Below are 22,717 nucleotides of genomic sequence, written 5' to 3' on the forward strand. Positions count from 1 at the left end.
TTCAAAACTTGAAGTAGTAAGCATCAGTGGCCTGGAGGATTTCCTTTACACAAAACTCCACATTTCAGGAAGGATTCCAAAGAAATCACTCCCATATAAGTGACTGTTCTCCACGAGCGCCATCAAGATGCAAAGCCACCCTTTTTCCCTTTTATGTAAGTAAGTCCAAAGCCTATAGGGAGTAGGAGAGATCACTGTGTTCCCTTTCAAGTGCCAAGAAGAACAATAACACAAGCTGCCTTCTAGGCCGCCTCATTTAACCTGGAAACTCGAGGTCAGGCTCAGATTATCTCTAAGTGATTTCATATCTCACTGGCAGCAAGGTCAGGGTAATTAACAGTCAAGAACAGCAATTACATCTATCAAAACTCATCAAATTGTTCGTCTCAAAAATGTGTAGTTTACTGTACAGGAATCACACCATAACAAAGGTGTTTAAAAAACAGAAAAGAGTTCAGAACAGCAATTTAAAAATATGGGACACTCCAGGGGATAATGTAGCTGTGTGACTTCAGGCACGTTGTTTAACCTCTCTGATCCTCAGTGTAAACTGTAAACTGAAAACAGCATTAGTACCTAATTCATGGGGCTGTTGCAAGAAGTCAATAAGGTAATGCTTATAAGGCCAGAGTAGGGGCTCAATAATTGTCAGTTTTATTATCACTAAATACTGGAGAGTGATAACCATGTCCAGAAAGGCTGGGCTCCCTCCGGAATGAAGGCCCATCTTAAGTGAGAATCTCTGCTTGGCAGGACTTCTCAACTGTTCAGAAGAAACTCCTAGAACCAGCACTCCCTGGGGGCATTATCCCGATTCCAGCTGAGTTTAAGTCTAGCCTCTGAGCCAAAGTTCTTAATCTTCAGAAAAATGAGAATCACCCAGAGAACTTGTTTACAATGCATATTCTTAGAGCTCTCCCTCCAGGAGTCTCTTCTAGGTTTTGCATGAGGCCAGGAATTGGTTATATATAACAAACACCCCGAAGTAATGCTCATCCAGAGTCTGAAGCACTGCCCTAAACCAGGGATGGGCAGGCTTTTCTGGAAAGGACCAGAGAGTAAATACTGTTGGCTCATGGCCCAGACGTCTCTGTCCCAACTACTCAACTCTGCTGTTGTAGCAGAAAAGCAACCAGACATTAAGTAAATGAAGGGGTATGGCTGTGTTCCAATAAAACTTTATTTACGAAGACAGGTGGGGGGCCAGATTTGACCTGTGCGACATAGTGTGCCGGCCCTTGCTCTTGGCAAGCCCATACCTCTTCCATATATAACCAGTGAAGACACAGATATGTGTATTTTTTTTAAAAAGTGGTATTTCTTTAATTTAAAATTATGACCTGGAAAGAACCAGTCAGTTTAAGTGATCTAAACCTCCTCTTTATACCCAATTGGAACAGACACAACATTGGTTCAGATTGCCAATCCCAGAAAGTAACCAAACCAAGCTGCAAACCCTCAGGGAGTCCCTGAAGCTTCTCTGCCGGAGCCAGCAGACTCCATGGAGGGTGGGTGCCCAGGCTGCCAGGGGCCGCCGCTTTCTAGACAGGCTGCCACCCAACTCCCTCACCAGCCTGATTCCTCTCCATTGCCCTGTAGCTGGCACTGCACACGTCCCCCACAGAGAGGTTGGTGGTGTAGAAGTCACTGCTCAATCGTCTTTGGGGGCATCTTCCCGTAATTGCGACAGTGGAGCTGAGCGATTCTAAACGTGCCCAGAAGGGCAGCACCTTCATTATTTAGCTGAGATCTGGAGCCTCGAGTTGTAACTATCGGTCACGTGTAGCCAAGGCATTGGCAACAAAATGGCAAACTTGGGAAATGACTGGGGAAGATGCAAGGGTCTCGATGGTGATTCTGAAAATGAAACAGACAAATGCCATCCGGGTAAAGTCTGTACAAATGGGGAGAAAGCATCAGAACAGAACCGGGAACGCCACTTCCTTCAGCACTCTGAGGTTGGTCTGCTCTTCCCCGAGCACAGAAGTCCAAGATCCCACTTCTTAGGTCAGCTTCAACTCTCCCACGCTGCACATTCAGGGCCAATCAGGCCTCCAGATTCACCCAACCCATCAGTGAGGGTCTCGCAAAAGCATGAGGCGCTGAATGATGTGAGAAAGGAGTCCAGGATGTGATACGATACTGGGCAGGCTTTTTTCTGCACTGAGTTTTGGAAACGCACAGTCAGTAAAGAGGAAAGGAGGAAGGGTGGGGTCTGAGCTGCCCTCAGAGGTCCTATAGGTTTTCCCAGAGGGGTCCATGTACAGAATAAATACAACTGGCTTCCAGGAAGCCTTCTGGAAGAAGCCTCAGACCCACTGCAGTGGGGCAGGAAGTAACATTTACAGCACCCAAAGCCTGATGCTTGACCTGAGTCAAAGCTGTCGGGACAAACCACCAAAGGGCTGCCCAAGGACGCAGTGGAAGACCAGATGGCGGCCAAGCTGTCCCCACCGCACCCGGCACTGCGGCAGGCCACAGCCTGGGTGCACAGCAGGGGCAGCTCACCCAGCTGTGCCTGGGTGTGGTGGGGTTGGGGGAGAGCATGGCATTAACTAGAGTCCCCTGAGAACTGAGGCACAGTGAGAAGGAGATAAGGGTGGGGTTTCCTCCTCAGGCCCACCAGTCACTCTGCCTCCCAAGGGAGGAAGAAGTGCCACTGCCAGCACCACGGACATCTTACTGAAAGGACGGCACCTGGGTGGGGCAGCGGGTATCTCAGCACAGACCCTCGGCTGTGAGACGGCCCCCAGTGACGGCCTTCCCTGTAGTTGTTCTGGTCTGAGTCTGGGTCATGTCACAAGCCCTGGCTCATGACAACGTGGGCCCCATCACCAGCGCCTGACCCCCACCTACCCAATCTTCAGGTTGTTAGCAGGACAGTTCCAGGGGTGGGGGTAAGAGAGTTGGGGTCCCAGGAACCCAACAATTTCTTCTTCATTTCTCAGAAACAGTGGACCCCTAAATGTCTCTCACATTGGGAGTTGTCCACATGGCCGGCCCTAGCCTAAGGCCAATCGCACAGCCCACTTACAAGACCATGGCGGTGTCATCCAATCACAGCGGAAGGTTGGCTCGACCCCCGGCCCTCACTGGATGATGCTGTCTGGCTGCCCATTCTGGGCCACTTGTCCAGGGTCAGAGGCAGAGGTGGGGTTAGGCATGTTGCTCTGCAGGTAGCGGCGGAAATCCTTGATCATGGGCCGGAGGACCTGGATGAGGACGCTCAGGGCTGCCTGGGTACCCTCCATGGCCTGAGCCTGGCGCTCCTGGGCGCAGGCCTGCACCTCCTGGGAGCGGCGGATCATCTGCAGCAGGTCGTTCTGCTGCTCCAGGTGCTGGGCAATCTCCTTCACGTGTAGGTTGGTGACCCGCTGCTCCTGGATCAGCTTGGCTGAGTTGAGGGCTATGCGGCTCTTGAGCGCCTGTGGCTTGACCGAGGCGTCCGTGTGCTGGGTCATCATCTCCACTGGGGCCTCGGCCGGCAGGGGCGGGGGGGCCTCGGCCGTGCAGTACTCTACCACTCCCTCCTCCAGCGTGTGATAGGTGGTCTCTGCGGGGACTGTGGGAGAGAGAGAGCAAAGGCAGGGGCAGGTCACTTTCTAGAAAGAGTGAGGCTGGCCATGTGGGGTGGGGACGAGGCCATTAAGCCCTGTTCTGGGGAATTCAGGTCTCCTCTAGCTTTACAGCCTTTCGTGTATAAATCTAGAATCTAAGGGGGTTAGAATCTTAATCTACTTAATAACCAAAGGGCCAGCCCCAGATCTGGCAAAAGCAAAGATGCTAATACTAAGACCAGCCAAAAATGTAGAGCACCACTATGTGCCAGGCACTGTGCTAACCCTTTGTACTCATTAGCTCCACGAATCTTCATAATGACATCCAGAGGTCATTTTCAGAGACGAAGAGATAGACTCAAACATGGAGTGCCTTGCCTAAGGTCACACAGCTCATTTAGCAGGTCCAGGAAGCAAATCCAGGTCTCCCTAATATCAAAGTCTAATGTGCTCATAACCCCTCCACTGGGCCATTTCTGGCTAATAAAGGCGGGGCCACATGTCCCCTGAAGTGCCAGCACACAGCAGGCATCCTGGATGGGATTCTCTACAGGAACTGTTTGCAGCCACACTAGACCTACCTCCTTCGCTGCTTTCTTGACTTCCATGTCTTTCATGGCCAAGCAAAAAAGGAGATGGGAGTGGGGCAGCAGGAGCTGAAGTACCTAGTAAATGCCTCCCCATCTCCTTGACCACCTTGGTCAATGAAATACCTAAAGGCCCTGCCTGTTCCAGAACAGCAACTGATGTAGACGAGTGTTTGATCTTCTTTCCCACCTCAATGTCCTTGAGAAATATGACATCACAGGGGGATGGCACTCACACACACACCCAGTTCCCTCAAGCCCTATTGGGAATCACTGAGTGATACAGTTTCCAGCCCATCACAAAAAGCAGTTAACAGTCACTGGTTCAAACCCTTATCTGAACTAAAAATTCCAACCAAAGCGAGTTCTGTTGTCATTTGTAGCTGAGAACCTTTAAAGGTACTCTGACTGGGCTGTTTGGGTCTCCACACGTGGGGGAAAGATCAGTCTTCTCCATCCTTTAATGCCAGCGACAACTGTGTGCCCCCACCCCCACCAGGAAGCCCCCTTTCTCTTTTGAGTCCTTAGGTTCTCCCAACTGACGGTGCAGTTATTCATACATGTGTCTTAACTGTCTGACTAGAATATAACCAGCCTATCTCTTAGACACCTTGATAATCCCAGTGCTAAGCACAGGGTTTGGCACAGAATTGCACTGATGTTTGATGAGGGAATGCGGGAACAGATTAACAACAAGTTCCTCAGCAGTGCCTGATAAATATTCACCACACTGAAAACCGGAATGTCTTTGTCCAGAATCGATGTCCATCTACCTATTCATTCAACAAATATGGCCTAGTATGTGCCAGGCCCTGTGATAAGTCCTGTAGGGATATAAACATGGTCTCTGTCTTCAAGGACCACATGGTTCAGTCATGGACTTGAATGGTGGCAAAACACTGGAGAGCAAGCCAGCCTGTCAGAAGTCCAGACTGTGTGCTGAGGAAGTCCCAGAGAGAATAAGATCACTTCTGTCTGGAGAAGCTCTTGGAAGGCCTCATGGTCTTCCAAGACTCCCATCTGACCTCTGACCCTTAGCGGCCAACCTTCCCTGGGCTGCCCCAGCTCTTGCTGGCCCTTCCCATTTAGGCACGCCGGACTGGGCGGGAGAGGTCACTCACTCTGTGTCAGGGTGACCGTGGCTGCGGCTGCAGTGGCCGTGGGTCCAAGGGCCACGGGGTGGATCTCTGTGGTGCTGGGCAGGCTGATGATGGTGGCCTCGCCCAGCAGGTTGCAGATGCGCTGTTGCATGGGGGTGAGCAGTACTGGGGCTACAGCAGGGCCACCGCCGCCACTACCCCCACCTGTCCCAGGCCCACCAGCTCCGTCTTCCTCAGTGGGCCCTGGGGCCTCACCACCCTCCACGGCCGCCCGGACCTGGGCAACCTTGCGACGGACCTCGGTCTTAAGGTCAGACCACTTCTTCTTGACCTCAGGCAGCTCCCTGCGGCAGGTGGCCACGGCGTTGACCCTTCTCAGGATGCTGTGCCACGCCGCGCTCTTTGCAGCCAGAGGGACCCCAGCGTTGAAGTGGTTCACCAGCAGGTGCTTCTTCAGTTCCAACTCCTCCACGATGATCTCCACCTCTCGCTCAGAGAAGTTCATCTTCCTCTTCTTGGCTGGGACGGCCATGACCTCTCCCAACCCTGCTTTTTAAAGAAATTATAATCCCCTAACGGCCCCAATTCCCCTTCTCTTCTTCCTCAGCCTCGCTCCTCACCCACCCCCCCTCTACGGGGGATAGGCCGGGCTTGCCCAGGGCCAAGCACCAGGCCTTTGGTAACCCCCCTCGCTACGCAAAGTGCGTAGGGCCCAGCCCCGACCGGCTCAGCCCCTGCCAGCCAGCTGCGTAATGGCTTCCTGAATCTGCCTCTTCCGCCGGGGTGTGCGGAGATCCGCCCACTTCCCCTCGTCCCGCCTCCCAGAGCCTCTTCAAGGGAATCCGCCCTCCCTGTTGGTCGCGGCTCAGATATCAGGTCGATCACTGGTTCCCTTGATCTGTCGCTCAGCTAAAGGGCACGCCTGCTTATTGTAATTGGTCTGATCATTGGTCTAAAGATGTGTCTGTCGCTGCAGAGCGTTCCACCCAACTTAGCCTTTACTCAGTTCCATTGGAAAATCGTTCTGTCGTTTAATCATCAGTATTACGACTTTTATGCCGTTAAATTCAGCTATTTTATTGGTGGTTTAGGGAGTTAGATTACCCAGACCCGGCCTCCTAAGGATCCCTAGTGCTTTCGGCCTTAAGCCGTTGGCCAATTAATTTTTAATTCCACCCAAGGGCGCAGACTCTGCCTTACAACCACAGTTCACAATTGCTCCTCACGTAAATCCTATTTGCCGCCGGAGATCAAGATCTCCCCGTACACGACAGCTCCTCCCATCCTTACGATGCCACTGTCTAAACAGTGCTTTCCAATGGAACTGGGACGCGGGGTCCTTCCGCCTGCCAATCACAAAACTTCTGCCTATCACTGCGTGATCGCCTCTCTCCGGCCCGGCTCAGCCAATCCCCACCTCCCTCAGTTTGAATCGGCCCGAGACTGAGAGGGGATCGCCCCGCCCTCTCTATTGATCCGGGTAGTCTAAGGCTGCGTGGGCAGTCCTCGGAGAGGCTCCGCCCCTAAGGGGTGCCGTCCGGGTCTGTGACTGGCCTGCGTCCTGCCTGGGGGCGGAGCCACCCAGGCGGCGTGCGGCGGGGCGGGGCTCCCGGAAGCGGCCCATCCCTCCAGCTTGCCGGCTTTTCCCAGCCCGCGCTAGCCGTCTGAGGACACCCGCGTGTCTTCCGTGCTCTCCCCGCCGTCCCGCCGCTCCCGCCCCGCGCCCGTCGCCCCTGCCTCGCGCCCGATGGTGAGCAGTGTGTTGTGCCGCTGCGTGGCTTCCCCGCCGCCGGACGCCGCAGCCGCCGCCTCGTCGTCCGCCTCGTCGCCGGCGTCCGTGGACCCGTGCGGCGGCGCCGTCTGCGGGGGCCCGGACCACCGACTGCGCCTGTGGAGCCTCTTCCAGACTCTCGACGTCAACCGCGACGGCGGCCTGTGTGTCAACGACCTGGCTGTGGGGCTTCGGCGCCTGGGACTGCATCGCACCGAGGGCGAGCTCCAGGTAGACAACGCGCACCGTTTGCGTGGGCGGGGAGGGTACCCCTTTGCGCCCCAGCATCTCCGGGAGGTCCAGGTGATAGGTCTGGTCTGCACCACCGGCTTCTTGGGCAGCCCCTTGGATCTTGGCAGGCTTGGTGGACGACCTCACGGGCTAGCTGGAACCCTCTGGGTGACAGATGGACACCCCACTTATGCCCTGGTGGGAGTGGAACTTAATCTCTGTGAGCGCTTGGGTCTGGGGGAAAGGCTCTTACTGGGTACAGGTGGTCACCCCCTGGGTATTCTGTTGGTAGAAAAGTCCCTTCTTGCTCGGGCTTTCCTCAAAGTAGAAGGCCAAGTCTCAAGAGTCTGCCCTATGTCACCTCTGACCTCAGGGTTAAGCTTTGATGTTCCCTCTAGCCACCATTAAATGGTTTCATCCATCCTCTTCCAGGGGCACCCCTCCTTCCTCTCTCATATCCATACCATCCGTGGGCCCTGATCTGGTTCCTCTCAGAAACATGTGGGAGTTGGAAAAAAAATGGGAACTGGGGTTTCAGGCAGATTGGTGACATGTGGGTAGTTAGACTCATCCCCACTGACATGCTTATCCAGGAGGTGGGATTGTGGTCTACAGGGCTGCAGATTAAAGTGAAAGCTTCTAGGGGGAAATTCTTCCTAAAGGTAAAAGTGTGGTCCACCTAGGAGGGATATTGTTACTCTTGTCCTGGAGTGGGCTCCTGGCCAAGGGGGAAGGGGACAGAGAGGTGCTGTCCTTTTTATATAAAAACCTCTAGCAGAGGCTGTTTCTTGCCCTGCTTCTCATATGTTTTTCTATGTGACTTTTTAGTTGTAGCTACCCTTTTCCATGTATTTCATTTACTGTGGCTTAACCTGATTTATAACCTGGAGGAGGAATACCAAGTACTTTACCTAGTAACCTGTTTTTCTTCTAGGTTAGTTCCTTTGGTCCATTTATACATACCACAATTAGAGAATCTCTCATGGCTAAGTGTGAAAAAAAATCTGGTAAAATGCCAGTGAATTAAGCCAATTTGTCAAGTAGGTGTACGTAAAGTGTTTTTAACTCATGTCCAAGATATCTTGGATCAACATCCAAGATATTTCACCTGCTTAGGATGAGCCTAGGAAGACCAAGTATAACACTGTGCAAGATAAAATCATTGGGTTAAGTCCAAGAGCCTTAGAAACAAGTTTAAAAAATTTTTTTAAAGTGTGTTTCATAGAAAATGATGTGAGCTGGATATTTTCTCATCCATGACTGATGAATAAATCACTTGGAAAGACAGGATGGCTAAACTCAGAGGGTCTGTGCCTTGTGGGCTCAGGAAGGTGTGGGCCTAGGTGAACCTTTCTGCTTTTATGAACCTACCACATTGTATATGCCACTAGGCATGTTGAGGGCATCTGGCTGTGGGGGTGTATTTGGTGTTTATACCATGCTTTGTGCCTCAACTGGGAATCACAGTGTTTTTTCAATTTGTGGCACGTTTGATAGTGATCTTAATCCATTTTGGGGGCAGTAAATTTCTGAGGACAAATAAGGAGAAAGTGATCATTTTTCTTTCCAGTGTTGAAAGGAAAACCTTTTTGATTAACCAAAGGGAGCCTAGCCCTTTGGGGTCACATTGGCTCTAAAATCTTTAGCTCTAAGTTCTATGATCTAAAACAATTCTCTTTTATTCTTTTGGTGTGTGGATTTAGTATGGACTCTGTTTCTACAACTCTTTCAGCCTTGAATGGGAAATTATACAGCTTTGAGAGCTTGGGAATGATCCATTTTATTCAGTTATTACCTGTGGAGGAGCACAGGTCAGTTCTGTGGCAAACAGTTTAAGAATTAAAGAAAGAACCTTCCTTTTTGTAAATAGCTGGGCAACAGGAAGACAGCCTGCCTCCTGACCCCCACCACCACCACTTCCTGTTGCAGTAGTATCAGTATTAGCTACAATGCAGAAAAAGTTGTGCTGCAGTTTTACAGAGCTAGCAAAGGCAAAAAAGAATCTGGAGGGCCGTTCAGTTCGAAATGGGTTCTGTGCCTCAGGAATAGGTATTGAAAACCACAGCATCAAACTTTGGCAGCTTCTTTGTGTGACCCTGTAGGACCAGTCGGAGAGGCTCGGGTTTGCACAGGAATCAGCTATCACCTACTGAGTGCTTTTCAGTAGGTGATGGATGAACCCAGGCCTTGTGACTGTACAAAGCCTCCTGCTAGGTTACAACCTTTGGGTCAAGTTTTCTTTAGAAATAAACCAGCAGGTTTGGGCATCTGCCTTTGTTTCAGAAGAAATGGGGACAGTCGAGGAAAATATACTTAAAATGGCAGTGGGCAAAGAAACCAGTGGCAGCCAGCCAGGGAAATTTTCTTTGTAAAGGGCATGTGAGCACGAAGCCTGTTCGGGGACAAAAGAAGGGAAGAGTTTACTAAGGAAAGAAAAAAGATGACGACAACAGTAGCAACTTTAAGAGATGAGACTTCAGCTAGAGCTAATTATAGCATTGCCTATTTAAGGCATTTCCACGTGACCAAACAAAATGTTTTTCTGAAAACAAACAATAACATAGGTTAGAACTCGGGCAGCCAGTTAAGGAAAGAACACAAGCTGTGTTACATGTCAACAGTTGTTTCTTTAGCTCAGGCTTGTGAGGCTCTCCCAAGGGGCTTGTGTTTGATGCAGGTGAGGATTACTAGAAGATGGTGTGGTTGCGTTTGCCCATTCAGAGACTTGCATACACACCATCGAGTTTAAGCCTCACAAACTGGACTTTTGGGAGAACTTGAGGAGCAATCCATTTAGAACCCCATCTGTTATTCCCAAAATAGGTGTCAAGATTATCCAGAGATTATCCTGTCAAAAATGAGAATCCACCTTGCCCTAATTCTCCCCTTGACCTGAGCAGTATACATGAGGCAATCTCTGTTGACTTGAAATAATTGAATGGAAGATCATTAATGTCAAGTTGGTGTTGCTTAATCAGACAGTATTATTGAACTCTATACCTTTTAAATGTTTGGCCATTTGTGGGCAAGTATTTACCTAAGTAGCTGGACTTAGATAAGATAGGCTAAGAAGAGCCATTTCTGTAGAAAAGGGGTGGACATAATTTGATATAATATAATGACCCATTAGAAAAGGAAAAATGCAGACAAAAATGCTGTTTGCAGACTGGATTGAGTTCATACATTAAACTAACTGTAGGGGGGGTATAGCTCAGTGGTAGAGCATAGGCTTAGCATACACGAGGTCCTGGGTTCTATCCCCGGTACCTCCATTAAAAAAATTGTTTTTAGTAAATAAATAGATAAACTTAATTACCAACCCCCACTTTAAAAAATTAAAAAAAAAAAACTGACTATGTTATTATATTGCTGTAAAATTGGTTCCAGGCATGAAGAAATTATCCTCAAGTCATCTAGAAGATATTTTTAAAAATTAGTTGATACCTGGAAAGGTGGAGCTAGGTACCCTGATTCTAAGACCAAGTAATAAATAGTATACCAGATTAGGCCTGATCTGGAGCTTCAAGTGGTGAATTCCTTTGATGTTCAAAGAGTCATCAATTGTTGAAGCCTCACAGAAACCACAGGGAAATGAGACAAGCAAATATTTGGCTGGTATTCACTTCTAGTCCAGCTGAGCACACAGCCGTGGGATGAATTCAGTGAACAAAACTACTCAGAGAGGACTAGTTTCATTAAACTAAATCAGAGCAGACTTTCCATTTTTAACCCCTTCTTCTTTTACTAATGTGAATTTGGCAGAACCAAACAAATTAGTCTTGGGTGTGGATGGGTCACTGGCCATTATAGGCTGGCCTCCCACCCAGTAAGGGGAGCATTGCTGCTGTGGCTTCCTTCACAGAGGGTCATTCAGCCCCTTCGTCTGTGGACCTAGTCAGGTTCATTGTGAGTCCTTTCTTAGACCAGGCTGAAGTCCGTCTGCTTGTTATCTGCTGCCCATTTGCCCCAAGTGATCCAAGGGTCCCTGAAAACATTTGTCTTATCTTCCTACAATCTCTGCTGCTGCTAAAAGCCATAGATTTCACCAGGCTTTTCCCTCATGACATGTTGTCCGCACCTTCACGGTCCCTTCACCGAGGCCGTGTACCTTGGAGTTAAGAGTGCAGGCTTTCCTTGCAAACATGACACAAAATGAAAGAAGTCAGTCCCAAGGAACCATGTATTACATGATCCATTTTCTATGACACTCCAGAATGAGCAAAGTTGTGGAGACAGAAAGTAGATTAGTGGTTGCCTGGGCCTGGGAGTTGAGGGGAACAGAGAGATAGGAAGGTGATAATTAATAATAGGTATGCTTTTTTTTTGTTTTTTGAGGTGATGAAAACAGTCTAGAATTGACCATGGCGATGGTTGCATGGATCTATGAATATATTAAACGCCATTGAATTGTACACTCACTTGAATGATTTGTATGGCCTGCAAATTGTATCTAAATAAAACTGTTTAAAAAACCCCACTAGAGGCTTTGTGGTATAAATCTGGGTTCTAGTATTGTCCCTGCCGCTTGCAAGCTATGTGACCTTGAGCAAGTCACTCAACCTCTCCAGGTCTCCTAATCCATCTCCTTATCGTGGTGGTAGGACTACTTCAGTGGGTTGTTGTGGGGTTGAGTTAGATGAAATCCGTATAGAGCCTGGTACAGGGTCTGACACAGAGGTGTTCAACACCAAGTGACTTTTCCCCATATTGAGTCTTTCAAAATAAGATGCCCAGAGTTAGTCGTAATCAGCTATATTTTTTTATAGGTTGCTAAGATGAAACATGGACTAGAAGGAAGGAGAAAGCCTGGGTGGGTGGGTGGGTGGGTGGGGGGTAATAAAGGATGGTTGGCAGTAAAAGGTGTGGAGCCCCTGGGACAGCACCAGCTCCTGTCAGCTGACAGGGCTGGGCTCTCTAGTCTTTAGGAAGATTAAAACAAGAAAATAATCTTTGGTGGCAGGAGATTTTGAAAAAGTTACTGAAGTGTCACTGTCACTTTACACACAACGATGTCTTTGGCTCACAGGTTTCCCGGAAGGAAATGGGCCCCACGAGCTCTGCTCTCACCAGCCTGTTGCCTGTTTCCCAAGCCATGGATGGTCTTTTCTCAAAGATGGATTTCACTTTGAAGCTGTAAACAGGGAAGCTTCAAGTAGCGCTTAATTAAAACTTTTGGAAATTATCTCACCTTGTCCTTTTGTGGAAGTGGGACTGGGGCTCGGAGGTCAGGCTGATTGAAGGCAAAGGCAATGGCAGAACCCAAGGTTTGGACTCTGCCCAGTTTAGCTCAGCATACGCTGCCTCCTTCCTTCCATGGCTGGAGGTACTTCTAATCAGCCCTTAAAACTTTGCAACCTTTATTTTTACAGTTTAAGACATGGATGTATCTGTGCATGACCTCAGCTCAGCGTTTTTAAGACCCCTGATGGTGCTCAGGCAGCAAATGACTGAAATGACAGGGACATTCTTCCTAACTGCGGGCTGTATGAGGCACAATACCTAAAGAAAAGAAGATGTTGTCTTAAAGATGTGCCTCCATATAAAGTAAATGAATAACCAAAGTAGACCATAAGGAGCTGCTTATCGGCTTTAAACTCTTGGCCGGGAAGCTTGAAAAAGGAGGTGAGTCATGGCTTATTTTCCCAGGGTTCAGGGGAAACTGGAGACAGTGGCTGTCCCTGTTTCTGCTGCTGCTTTGTGAGGCTTCCCACATTCCATCCACCCCTGGCCTCCTGCCTTCTTTCCCCCAGCTCCCTCTCTTTCTTGGCTGGAGTCTGATGTGACTCTTCTTACCAAAAACAAGGAAAACCACCTAAACTTATGTGAGAAACTTCCCCCCCCCCAAAAAAATATTGACATGACAGTGGTGAGAAAAAGATGGGCAGGGAGTAGTTCAGATCACCAAGAATAAAGCAGAGTGATGGATCCTTGTCTTTGGCCTGACACAATTAAAGAGCCATGTTGGTTGAAACCACTTCTACAGTGGACACCTTCACCATCCTCTTGGCCTGTTCCCCATCCCAGTGTCACTTTTGGTTGGTGGCCTTAGCTCGAGTTTGAACCCCTACAATGTTAGAACTGAAAGGGCTTTCAAGGTTTGTCCAGTTTAGAGAGGTTAAATGACTTGTCCAGGATTCTTCTACAGAAGCACCTTCGGGAGAGATGACATCCTGGTAGCAGCCCTGAGTGATGCATTTATGGACACTGATTTAACTTTTTCACTTTTTTCATGCATGTCTTGGGTGTAATTTTTTGCCAGACTTGCTTCCTTAACCTATGTAAGCAGTAAAAGTAGAATCTGGTAGATAATACCTTTTCTGAATTGTTTCTGAGTGCCGGCTGGTATAAACCAGTCATCCTTACACGAATTCTCCCAGCTGCCCTTCACACCCTGAGCAGTTCTGATGTCTGTTTGCTGAAGGCAGCCGTCTGTCCAGTGGGTTTCACTCCTGAATCTGGGCTCTTCCCTGTGAAGTCCTCCCCGAGTACAGAGCAAGCAGCCTGTGACAGCTATGTTTGCACTCATTCAGACGGGCTTAATTTTAGAGTGCAATCCTGAAATCAGCTTTAAGAGACTGCAAACATTTAGTGTTGTTTTAATAATAAACCTGCTGCTTTGCCTTTTTTATGTGGGCGAAGAGAAGGAACGAATAAAGATCAAGTGGGCTGAACACGTGCCTGTGGTTTGGTTCCCACTGATCAATTTTGGGTTGGTTGAGAAATTTCTGATCATTTTAGGTGATTGGATTTTTGCATGCCGGCCTCAGTACCAGATGCTCCCCCTCCTCCTTACACTTGGCATATTTCTAATCTGAAAGGAGAACCGTGCTCTTATAAGAGCAGGAAAAGAAGAGGACTTAACGCTGCGTTTCTGTGCAGCCTCTTCCTTCCGCAGATCTTTAAGTTACATGCTGCATCTCAAAATCCTATACTTAAAATTGGGCTAATTTTGTACACCCCTAACTTTCCTTTAGAGAAAAGAGAAAGACATCTTTGTTAGTAGGCACTGACCTAGAAATTGGGACCTTGGTGGAGACAGGTTTTTTACCAGAAGTTAGCCGTCCAAGAGAACGGGGTGTTTTCTCTGTGGGGCACTTCTCTTTTCCACGGTCACAGGAGTTCGCTTCACGGAGTTTTTGCCAAAGCTAGATTTTCTGGTTTTACTTCCTAAAATGGAAATAGATTGGGGGATTTCACCTTTTTCATTACCGCAGCTTTGTTACCTTCCCTGCCAAGTGAGGCCGGTGCCCGGCTCCTCTTCACTGTCTAATTGTGGGCTGAGTTGCAGGTAGGAGGCTGTTTAATTTTAAAGTCCTGTGTGATATCCTGAAGCCATTCCTGCGGTGAGGCGGCCTGGGACAGCACCTAGGATCTAAGTGATTTTTTTTTTTTTAATTAAAAACATTTTTTTCAGGATCTAAGCGTTTAAATTCACCAGTTGTTTCATTTCAGAGGAGAAGGATAGTCACCTTGCACAGTGGTGCCTGTGAAATGGCGAATCGTTCCTATCAATGTATGAAAGAGATCCTTCAAACTCTTTTGCTCCTGTACCATCTGAAAAGAATTTTAAGAAACTATGGGCCCCTGGCACATTGTTAAGTTGACATCTAAAAATCTGTCATAAGTTTAGTAGCTGCGGAGGAAATAATTTCTGGCATACAGTATATCTGCTATAAATGTTTTCATTTGTTGGTTTTAGTTTTGGTCAAAACCTTAGAGTTTTGCAGATTTGAATCATTCAATTTATGAAAAATGCTCTCCACATAACCTACTTGGCCAAGCCAGTCCTCCTTTTCAAATCACATCAGTTTGGCTTTCTGTCAAATAAAATCTGGCTTTATTTTTCAGTTAGAAAAAAAGTGTTAATAGTTTTCTAACAGCATCTCTTCTGAATGCTAATTATAATTCTAAGATGGGTAGTAAAGCTGGTGGAGACAGACAGGGAACATTGCCTGGAGTCAGTCGTGGGAGAGCTCTCTGCCCTGTTACAAGACTCCCTCAAGGAATCTCCAGTTGTCCTGTGTGATGTTCCAGGGGCTTTTATACCCTGGGCAGTTCATCAGGATAACTTGGAATGGGTTCCCACCAGTGGTCCATTCCATTAGAATTTGTTGTTTTCTCTGAAAAATATGGGAGATCCTGTGACACATTCTTACCCACCAAGTCTCTATTTTCTAGATTCTTGGAAGAGTGGGTTACTTCTGCAGGTGATTAGCCTCATCTTAACCAGATTCTGTTGATGTTTATAAATCTACAGCTACAGAAGGGTAATGCTTGCCAACCCTGTCTCATACCCAAGAAACTTAAGTGAGTGGAGTTGTGTTACATATACTAACTGCAAACGAAACTACTGGTCTACCAGATGCTGGCAGTTTTGGTAATGCTGTGGTATATCCAAAGAGATGTGCTGCATTAACCCACGAGGAAATCAAAGATACTAAAAAAAGTGCTTTAAAATAAAAACATTGGCAAAAGTATGCAATTGAAGATTTTCATTAATCCCTGTCTTGTTATCAAAAATTCCTGTGCTGGTTGCACAATGAGGCCAAACAAACCAAAACAAAGGAGTCTGGAGCGGAAAAAGGTCTGTTGCAGGGCCGAGCAAGGAGGACTGGTGGCTTATGCTTGAAAGACCCGAACTCCCCAATGGTTTGGGTGGGAAAGCTTTTGTAGGTGAAATTTGAGGTGAGAGCAGCAGGGTGTATGACTTTCTTCTGATTGGCTGCTGGGGAGGTAACGGGGCAGTGTTCCAGGAATCTTGTGCTCAGCCTGAACTTGACATCCTCCACCTGGGTTGGGGCCTTAGTTCCTGCCAAAGAACTCAGAGATACTGCGATGTATATTCCTTAAGAAGGAGCCAGGACACTGCCCCAAGGCTGCACTATTGTTTCTTGACTGTTCCTCCCTTGTCTCTGCATTCCCTCCCTTCCCTGATTAGCAACTGTTTGAATCTGCCCTTTGGAACTCAGGGCAGGTCTAGGAGCCTATTTCTTACAAACAAGAAACAGGGGACACAGAAAGGCTTTGTACTCAGGAGGACCCCACAAGGTCCTGCTCTGTTTCGGTCTTAGGTGCTGGCCAAGGGAGATTTTAGGACAAATAAGGCGTGATCTCTTCCTTGCCTACTTATTTTTTTTCTTCTGCTGACTTTAGGTTTAATTTGTTCTTTTCTGGTTTCTTGAGGCGGAAACTGAGGTCATCGATTTGAGACCTCTCTTTTCTGATGCAGGCACTCCCTTCTAAGGACTGCTTTGGCTGTACCCCCCAGGCTTTGATGTATTGTGCTTTCACAGCATTCCAAATACTTTCCAGTTTCTCTTTTGATTTCCTCTTTGACTCATGGATTATTTAGAATTGTATTATTTCATTTCTAAATGTTGAGGTATTTTCTGGATATCTTCCCATTATTGATTTCTAATACAATTCCACTGTAGAATCCTTTTAAATTTCATGAGACTTGTTTTATGGGCCAGAATATGTTGTGTGTGTGCTTGAAAAGAATGTGCATTTTAGTCTTGCTGGGTGGAATGTTATATAAAGGCCAATTAGGTCAAGTTGGTTGATAGACAGTGTTGTTTAAGTTTTCTGTGTCCTTACTGATTTTCTGTCTGCTTCTCTATCATTTACTGAGAGAAGGGGGTTAAGATCTGACTATAATTGTGGATTTGTCTCCTTTTCCTCACAGTTCTGTTGGATTTTGTCACATGTTTTGAAGCTCTATAATATGGTACAACAACATTTAGGATTGTTGTATCCATTCTTTTACTTTTAACCTGCTTGTATCTTAAAAGTGTGTTTCTTATAGGTGACAGATAGCTGGATCTTGCTTTTTTTAATCCAACCTGACCATCCCTACCTTTGAATTGAGATGTTTAAACCACATACATCTACTGTGTTGATAGGGTCAGGTTAAAATCTGCCGTCTCCCTGTGTGTTCTCTGTGTGCCATCTGTTCTGCTTTCATTTCTTTCCTCCTGGCCTTTGTGCTGTGGTTCTCATACATTTTTACTTCTATATTTGTTCAAAACCCACAATACATTATTTTATTTTATTTTTGCTTTAAACAGGCACTTACCTTTGAAAGAGATTTAAATAAAAGGAAAAAGTTCTCTGTTTACCCACACAGTTACCATTTCTAGTGCTCATCATTCCTGTCATTCCATTCCTCATCTGGTGTCATTTCCTTTCTATCTGAAGGACTCCTTTAACATTTCTTGTAATGCAGATCTGCTGGTGATCAATTCTTTCTGCTTTTGTAAGTCTGAAAAGTCTTCTTTTTGCCTTCCTTTTGGAAGGTATTTCTCTAGGTATAAAATTCTGGGTAAACAGTTTCTGGTGGAAAGTCCCCTGCCATTCTGATTTTTCTTCTTCTGTGTGTCATGGGTCTTTTTCTCTAGCTGCTTTTAATAAAAATTTTTCTCTTTATCACTAGTTTTCAGAAATTTAACTGTGATGTTTCAATAAATTTGGGGAAAATCTCTCCATTATTGTATTTCTTTAAATATTTTTTGTCTCCACCTTCATGAACTCCAGTTGAGTCACGTTAGTTAGTGGTTGTCCCACAGCTCACTGATGCTCTGTCCATTTTTTTTCTATTGTTTTGTTTTTTCCTCTGTGTTTCATTTTGGAAAGTTTCTATTGCCATGTCTTCAAGTTCATTCATCTTTTTTTCTGCATTCTCTAAATCTGCTGTTAAAACCACCTAGTGTATTTTTCATCTCAGCCATTGTCGTTTTTATCTAGAGTATCTGCAGTGTCTGTAACATGCTTGGTCTTTCCATTAGCTGCTTGAGAGTGTGGGATACACGTGACTTTTAATATCCTTGAGTACTAATGCTATCAAACGTGCCATTTCTGGGTCAGTTTCAACAGATTAATTTCTGTTCTCATTACAGGTATCTTTCCCTGCTTTACATTGCTGTTAATTTTTCATAGGGTTTTATCTTGGGTATATTTGTATTCCTATAAACATTCTTGAGCTTTACTCTGGGATACAGTTATTTGGAAGCAGTTTGAGCCTTTCGGGGCCCGCTTTCTAAAGCTTTGTTTGTCAGGCAAGAACAGCATTTAGTCTAGGGCCAGTTTTGCCCCACTATTATGGCAAAACCCTCTGAGTACCCTTCCTGAACCTTCCCATATTATGAGGTTTTCCACACTGGCTGGTGGGAACGGGAACTATTCTCAGCCCTGTGATGCCTTTGGACTGTGATTTCCCCACCCTCCAGCAGTTTCCTCTCAGTCACGTGCTGTGATGCTTGGGGGCCCTCAGCAGCTCTCCAGAGCTCACTTTCTGTGCAGCTCTGTCTTCTCTGGTACTCTGTCCTGCAAACCCTGGCTGTCCTGGCCTCCCAGCTCCTTCTCTTCGACAGGAGGAGACAACTGGGCTCTGCTGGTTACCCATCCGCTGCACCGGAGCCTGGAAACTCCAGGTAGGAAGCTGGGGGTATGAGGGGCTCGTTTGTATAGATATCTCAGGAGTCACTACCCTTCGTTGCCTAATGTTCGACACCTTGAAAACCATTGTTTCTTACATTTTGTCTGGACGTTTAGTTGTTATAGGCAGGAAGGTGAATTGGTTCCTGTCAGTCCATCATGGCTGGCACCCGCTGAGTTCATAACTCAGTTCTGTGGTATGGAGGAGTCCATGAAGTGAAAAGCCAGTGACCTAGTGAATGAGAGGTTCCTCTCATGTTTGCAGAGGGAGGCCCGAAACATCACCATCTCCCCCAGTTCACCAGATTTTCAATGCCTAAAAAAAAAGATTAATTTTCATTAAAGGATTAGTTATTTACTTAGGGATTTTAGCCCTGAACTGGCTCTTCTTTAGTATTAAAACTGTTCAGTTCTGTGAACTCACAATCATTTTTCTAGATAAAATGGCGAAGATGTACTCTTCTAAGAGCGTCATACATTATTTAATTTAGCCTGTAGCCAACTCTGCGAAGTAACAATATGATTCTGTTACTAGCCCCATTTGGCTCATAAGGATGTTAATGCACAGACAGCTAAAGTAACTTGACCAAGATCACACAGCCAGTGAGTGATGGCCAGGATTGAACCTGGGATCTGGCTCCAAAAACTGGACATTTAATCGACACACAGAACTACTCCTAGGTAAATTTGTTCTGTGTATCCAGTGAGAGGGCAACCGATGCAGGCTCCTGAGCTTGCTTGCTTTTTTTTTTTTTTTTTTAAATATATTTTATTGAAGTATAGTCAGTTTATAATGTGTCCATTTCTGGTGTACAGCATAATGCTTCAGTCATACATGAACATATGTATATTTGTTTTCATATTCTTTTTCACCATAGGTTACTACAAGATACTGAGTATAGTTCCCTGTACTGTACAGTATGAATTTGTTTGTATCAGCTTTCAAAAAGCAGGGCCGTCTTGCTTTCCCTTCTCATGTTTTCTTTTTAAATAATTATTGTGTGTATGCATACATGCATGCCTGGTCATACATGCTTATGATTTGGTTGCACAAGGTAAAAGAGGATATTCAGTGAAAATAAATCTCCCATCTACCTGTCTCCCATCAAACCCCAAGTGCTCCCCTGCCCCAAACCATCCCGTCAATCTTAGTGCATCTTTCCAGAGAGATTCTTCACGTATACAAGCTTAGGAAGAAATGGCAGCATGCTATCCCCTTTGTTCTGCACCTTGGTTTTTCCATCTAACAGGATATTTTTAGTCATTCCATAGTAATAGATGCAGGGCTGCCGCTTTTGGGGGGATGTGGTGGGAATGGGAGGTAAGTTTGTTTAATTATTTTTTTAAATGGAGGTACTGGGGATTGAACCTAGGACCTTGTGCGTGCTAAGCACCACTTGAGCTCTGCCCCCCACCTTACTTTTTTTGACAGCTGCCTAGAACGCCGTTGTGTGGTTGTGCCTTAATTAACAACCCACTCCCTTTTAAAGAACTTTAAATTCTTTCTAAATTTGTGCTGTTATAAATCAGGCTTGCAAAAAAATCCTTATGTTTTATCACATGTATGTATAACATATATATCATATGTATGTGTGATTTCTCACATTTGCAAGTATATGTGCAGGGTAAATTGCTAAAAGTAGAATTGCTGTTAGAGGATTTCTGTTTTTGTCATGTTGGTAGCAGTGACTATGTTGCTCTCTAGAGAGATTGTACTGATTTACATTCACAGCAGTGTATGAGGGTGTGTGTTTCCCCATACTCTCCCCAACACAGACTATCAAACTTTTCCCGTGCTGTTTGTTTTTAAAATAATGATTATGAATACTGTGTCAAAGAGTTACCTTTGTGAAGGTAACTGGACACTGCATTTGTCTGCTAGTAAATTAAGAAACAAATGACCAAAGATTAACTCCCTTTTACTCGTGATCGTTTACTCAGTTCAGTCTACAGACTTCACCTGTGCCTCGTTCTGGGTACTAGGGTAGAAAGATCTGTGACTTTCTACAGATCCCTGTCCCCAAGCAGCTCATGGTGTAGGAGACACGGAGGAGAAGCAGCCCTGATATGGCGTACATTATGTGACACACAGTTGCAGAGAACGGGATAATGGAACAAGGAAAGTGTTACTAGATGTCGTCGGAAGTGTTGCCAGGGTCTCTTGATGGTGTTAAACTTGATAGTGAATGTCATCCCGGAAACAGCCTGGTGGAGAGGAGGAAGTTGGGCTCCGGCGGACCGGCCAGCTCAAGGTGGATTCTGTGAGACTGGAAGCCCCTCTGGAGGTTGCCGCCGGCACCTCCCTGCAGAACTGCCGGCCGCATGCAGGGAATTGGCCGGCTGTGATTGGAGGGATGTTGCTGGTGGGGATAAAGAACTCGGTAGTGTCGGCAGAGGTGATTGGCCGCGCCCTGCTGCAGTGAGAATGCAGGCTGGATGCTCGGGTCCTCGCTTATGTGATGCTCATTAGTTGAGCGAGGACAGCTGAATAATTGGGCACTGGAAGTTGCTTCTGCCTCCGGGAGAGATCTGTTGGGCTATTTCTTTTTCCTTTTTTTTTTTTTTTTTTAAACAAAACGTTTGATTACCATCCACCTGCAAAAGTGAGTTTTTATTGAAGAAGCTCCAGCATCTCTCTCACTGCCAGCAACCCGGCCGGGCTCTCGGAGTGAGCTAGCTGCTTCTCAGGCCAGGCACGACAGCAGTGCTAGCAAATTTGAGAAAGCAGGAAACAGCCACTGCATGCAGAGCTGCCAGCCTTACAACTCCCCCGGCTAGTCTTCCCAGCAGCGGTGTAGCCAGAGACTCTTGGTACCGTGGTCACATCCCTCCTCAAAAGTGAACGGTCACCGTCGGCGACATTGGGAGGAAGCCGTGATGTTGCAGATGCTGTGGCATTTTCTGTCTAGCTTCTTCCCAAGGGCTGGGTGCCAAGGCTCCAGAAAGGGGAGTGATAACGAAGTCACAGGCACCCCGTCTCCAGCTGGGGGAGACCAGATGCCAAGCTTTTTGGGGAAACAGAACGGAAGGGCTGAGGACACGGAAAGGAGACCCACCATTTTGCTGGTGGTCGGACCTGCAGAGCAGTTTCCTAAGGTAATGGCTACCTCAAGAGGACCTTCTAGTTTAGGGGCTGGCCTGGGATCATTTTCCTGGAAAAAGCTGGAGTGTGGGGAGGAAGAGAGGACCTGCGAATGAATCCGTTTGGTGCCGGGGGCTGGGGAGAAGTTAGACAAAGGAGAAGCCCAGCTCCAGTCCAGAATCTTCCTGTGGCCACTGCACAAGCTTTATTATCCTGTTGTGACCACTTCAGTGTGGCTTTTTGAGGAAGGAAGATTGAATGCAGTTGAAGATTTTCCTTAGGATTTGTCACTTTGGCCCCAGAAAGCCATTCGAAGGGAAGGGGACAGACAATTACAGCATGTCTTAGATCTTAGCGTACTTGAACAGCGCAGGGAGGACTGAGCTCAGCGGGCAACAGAGTAAACCTCCAAAGGTGAACCCAGCTTCCGGGAGCTGCAGAGGGCTGGCCTGTCCTCCATCCCGAAGGTCAGACCCTTGGCCTTGGTCTTACCTTTCGGTCTGGGAGGAAGGGAGTGATGGCATAGCATTGAGGCTGGAGTCTCAGTGTGCGGAGGCCTGCATTCCTTGCGTGTCTGAAGCTCCTCACAAGAGCCAAGGTAAGGGTAGTATCCCCATTTCACAGATGAGGAAATTGAGGTGCAGAAAGGTTAAGTAATTTGCCCAGAATTAAACAGTTAAGAAGGGGTGGAGGTGAGATTTCAGTCCTAATTCATCTAGAACTTTGCCTGTACTGCCTCCCTTTCCCTTAAGAAAGCCGTTTTTAACGGAACCAGTTGAATTCTTAGGATTCGAACAGAAAGGCTCTTTGGCTGAGATCTCTCCTGCCTATGGTTAGGAGTACCCTGTTCACCTCTCCTGAGCTTGCGTTAGTTTGAATCTTTTCTCCTTTCTCAGGATGAAAATCAACTGGAGAAGGGGAGGAGATTCTGCCTGTGTCTGGTGCACTGTGGAGTC

The 22,717-nt window shown here is 46.9% G+C and overlaps 2 protein-coding genes across 5 annotated transcripts in view; one reads left to right on the forward strand and one right to left on the reverse strand.

Moving 5' to 3' along the window:
• Positions 1 to 1,162: 1,162 nt before the first annotated feature.
• On the reverse strand, positions 1,163 to 6,038 carry NAIF1 (nuclear apoptosis inducing factor 1). Its single transcript, XM_010951168.3, has 2 exons — positions 5,266 to 6,038; positions 1,163 to 3,562 (listed from the first exon to the last, which is right to left on the reverse strand). Exons 1-2 carry the CDS (start codon positions 5,774 to 5,776, stop codon positions 3,090 to 3,092), a joined length of 984 nt encoding a protein of 327 aa, XP_010949470.1. The 5' UTR covers positions 5,777 to 6,038; the 3' UTR covers positions 1,163 to 3,089.
• Positions 6,039 to 6,876: 838 nt separating this feature from the next.
• The window catches only part of SLC25A25 (solute carrier family 25 member 25), a 31,145-nt gene continuing 15,304 nt past the window's right edge, over positions 6,877 to 22,717 (forward strand). Inside the window, exons 1-2 of one of the 4 annotated variants that reach the window (XM_074362317.1) lie at positions 6,877 to 7,246; positions 18,616 to 18,675. In XM_074362317.1, coding sequence (XP_074218418.1) covers positions 6,992 to 7,246; positions 18,616 to 18,675 — 315 coding nt within the window. In that variant the 5' untranslated portion in view covers positions 6,877 to 6,991. The remainder of the gene's footprint in view (positions 7,247 to 18,615; positions 18,676 to 22,717) is intronic. The other 3 variants (XM_074362318.1, XM_074362319.1, XM_010951174.3) reach the window with 3 other exon arrangements.

The sequence above is a fragment of the Camelus bactrianus genome, chromosome 4 (assembly GCF_048773025.1).
Source record: "Camelus bactrianus isolate YW-2024 breed Bactrian camel chromosome 4, ASM4877302v1, whole genome shotgun sequence".
Taxonomy (NCBI): Eukaryota; Metazoa; Chordata; class Mammalia; order Artiodactyla; family Camelidae; genus Camelus; species Camelus bactrianus.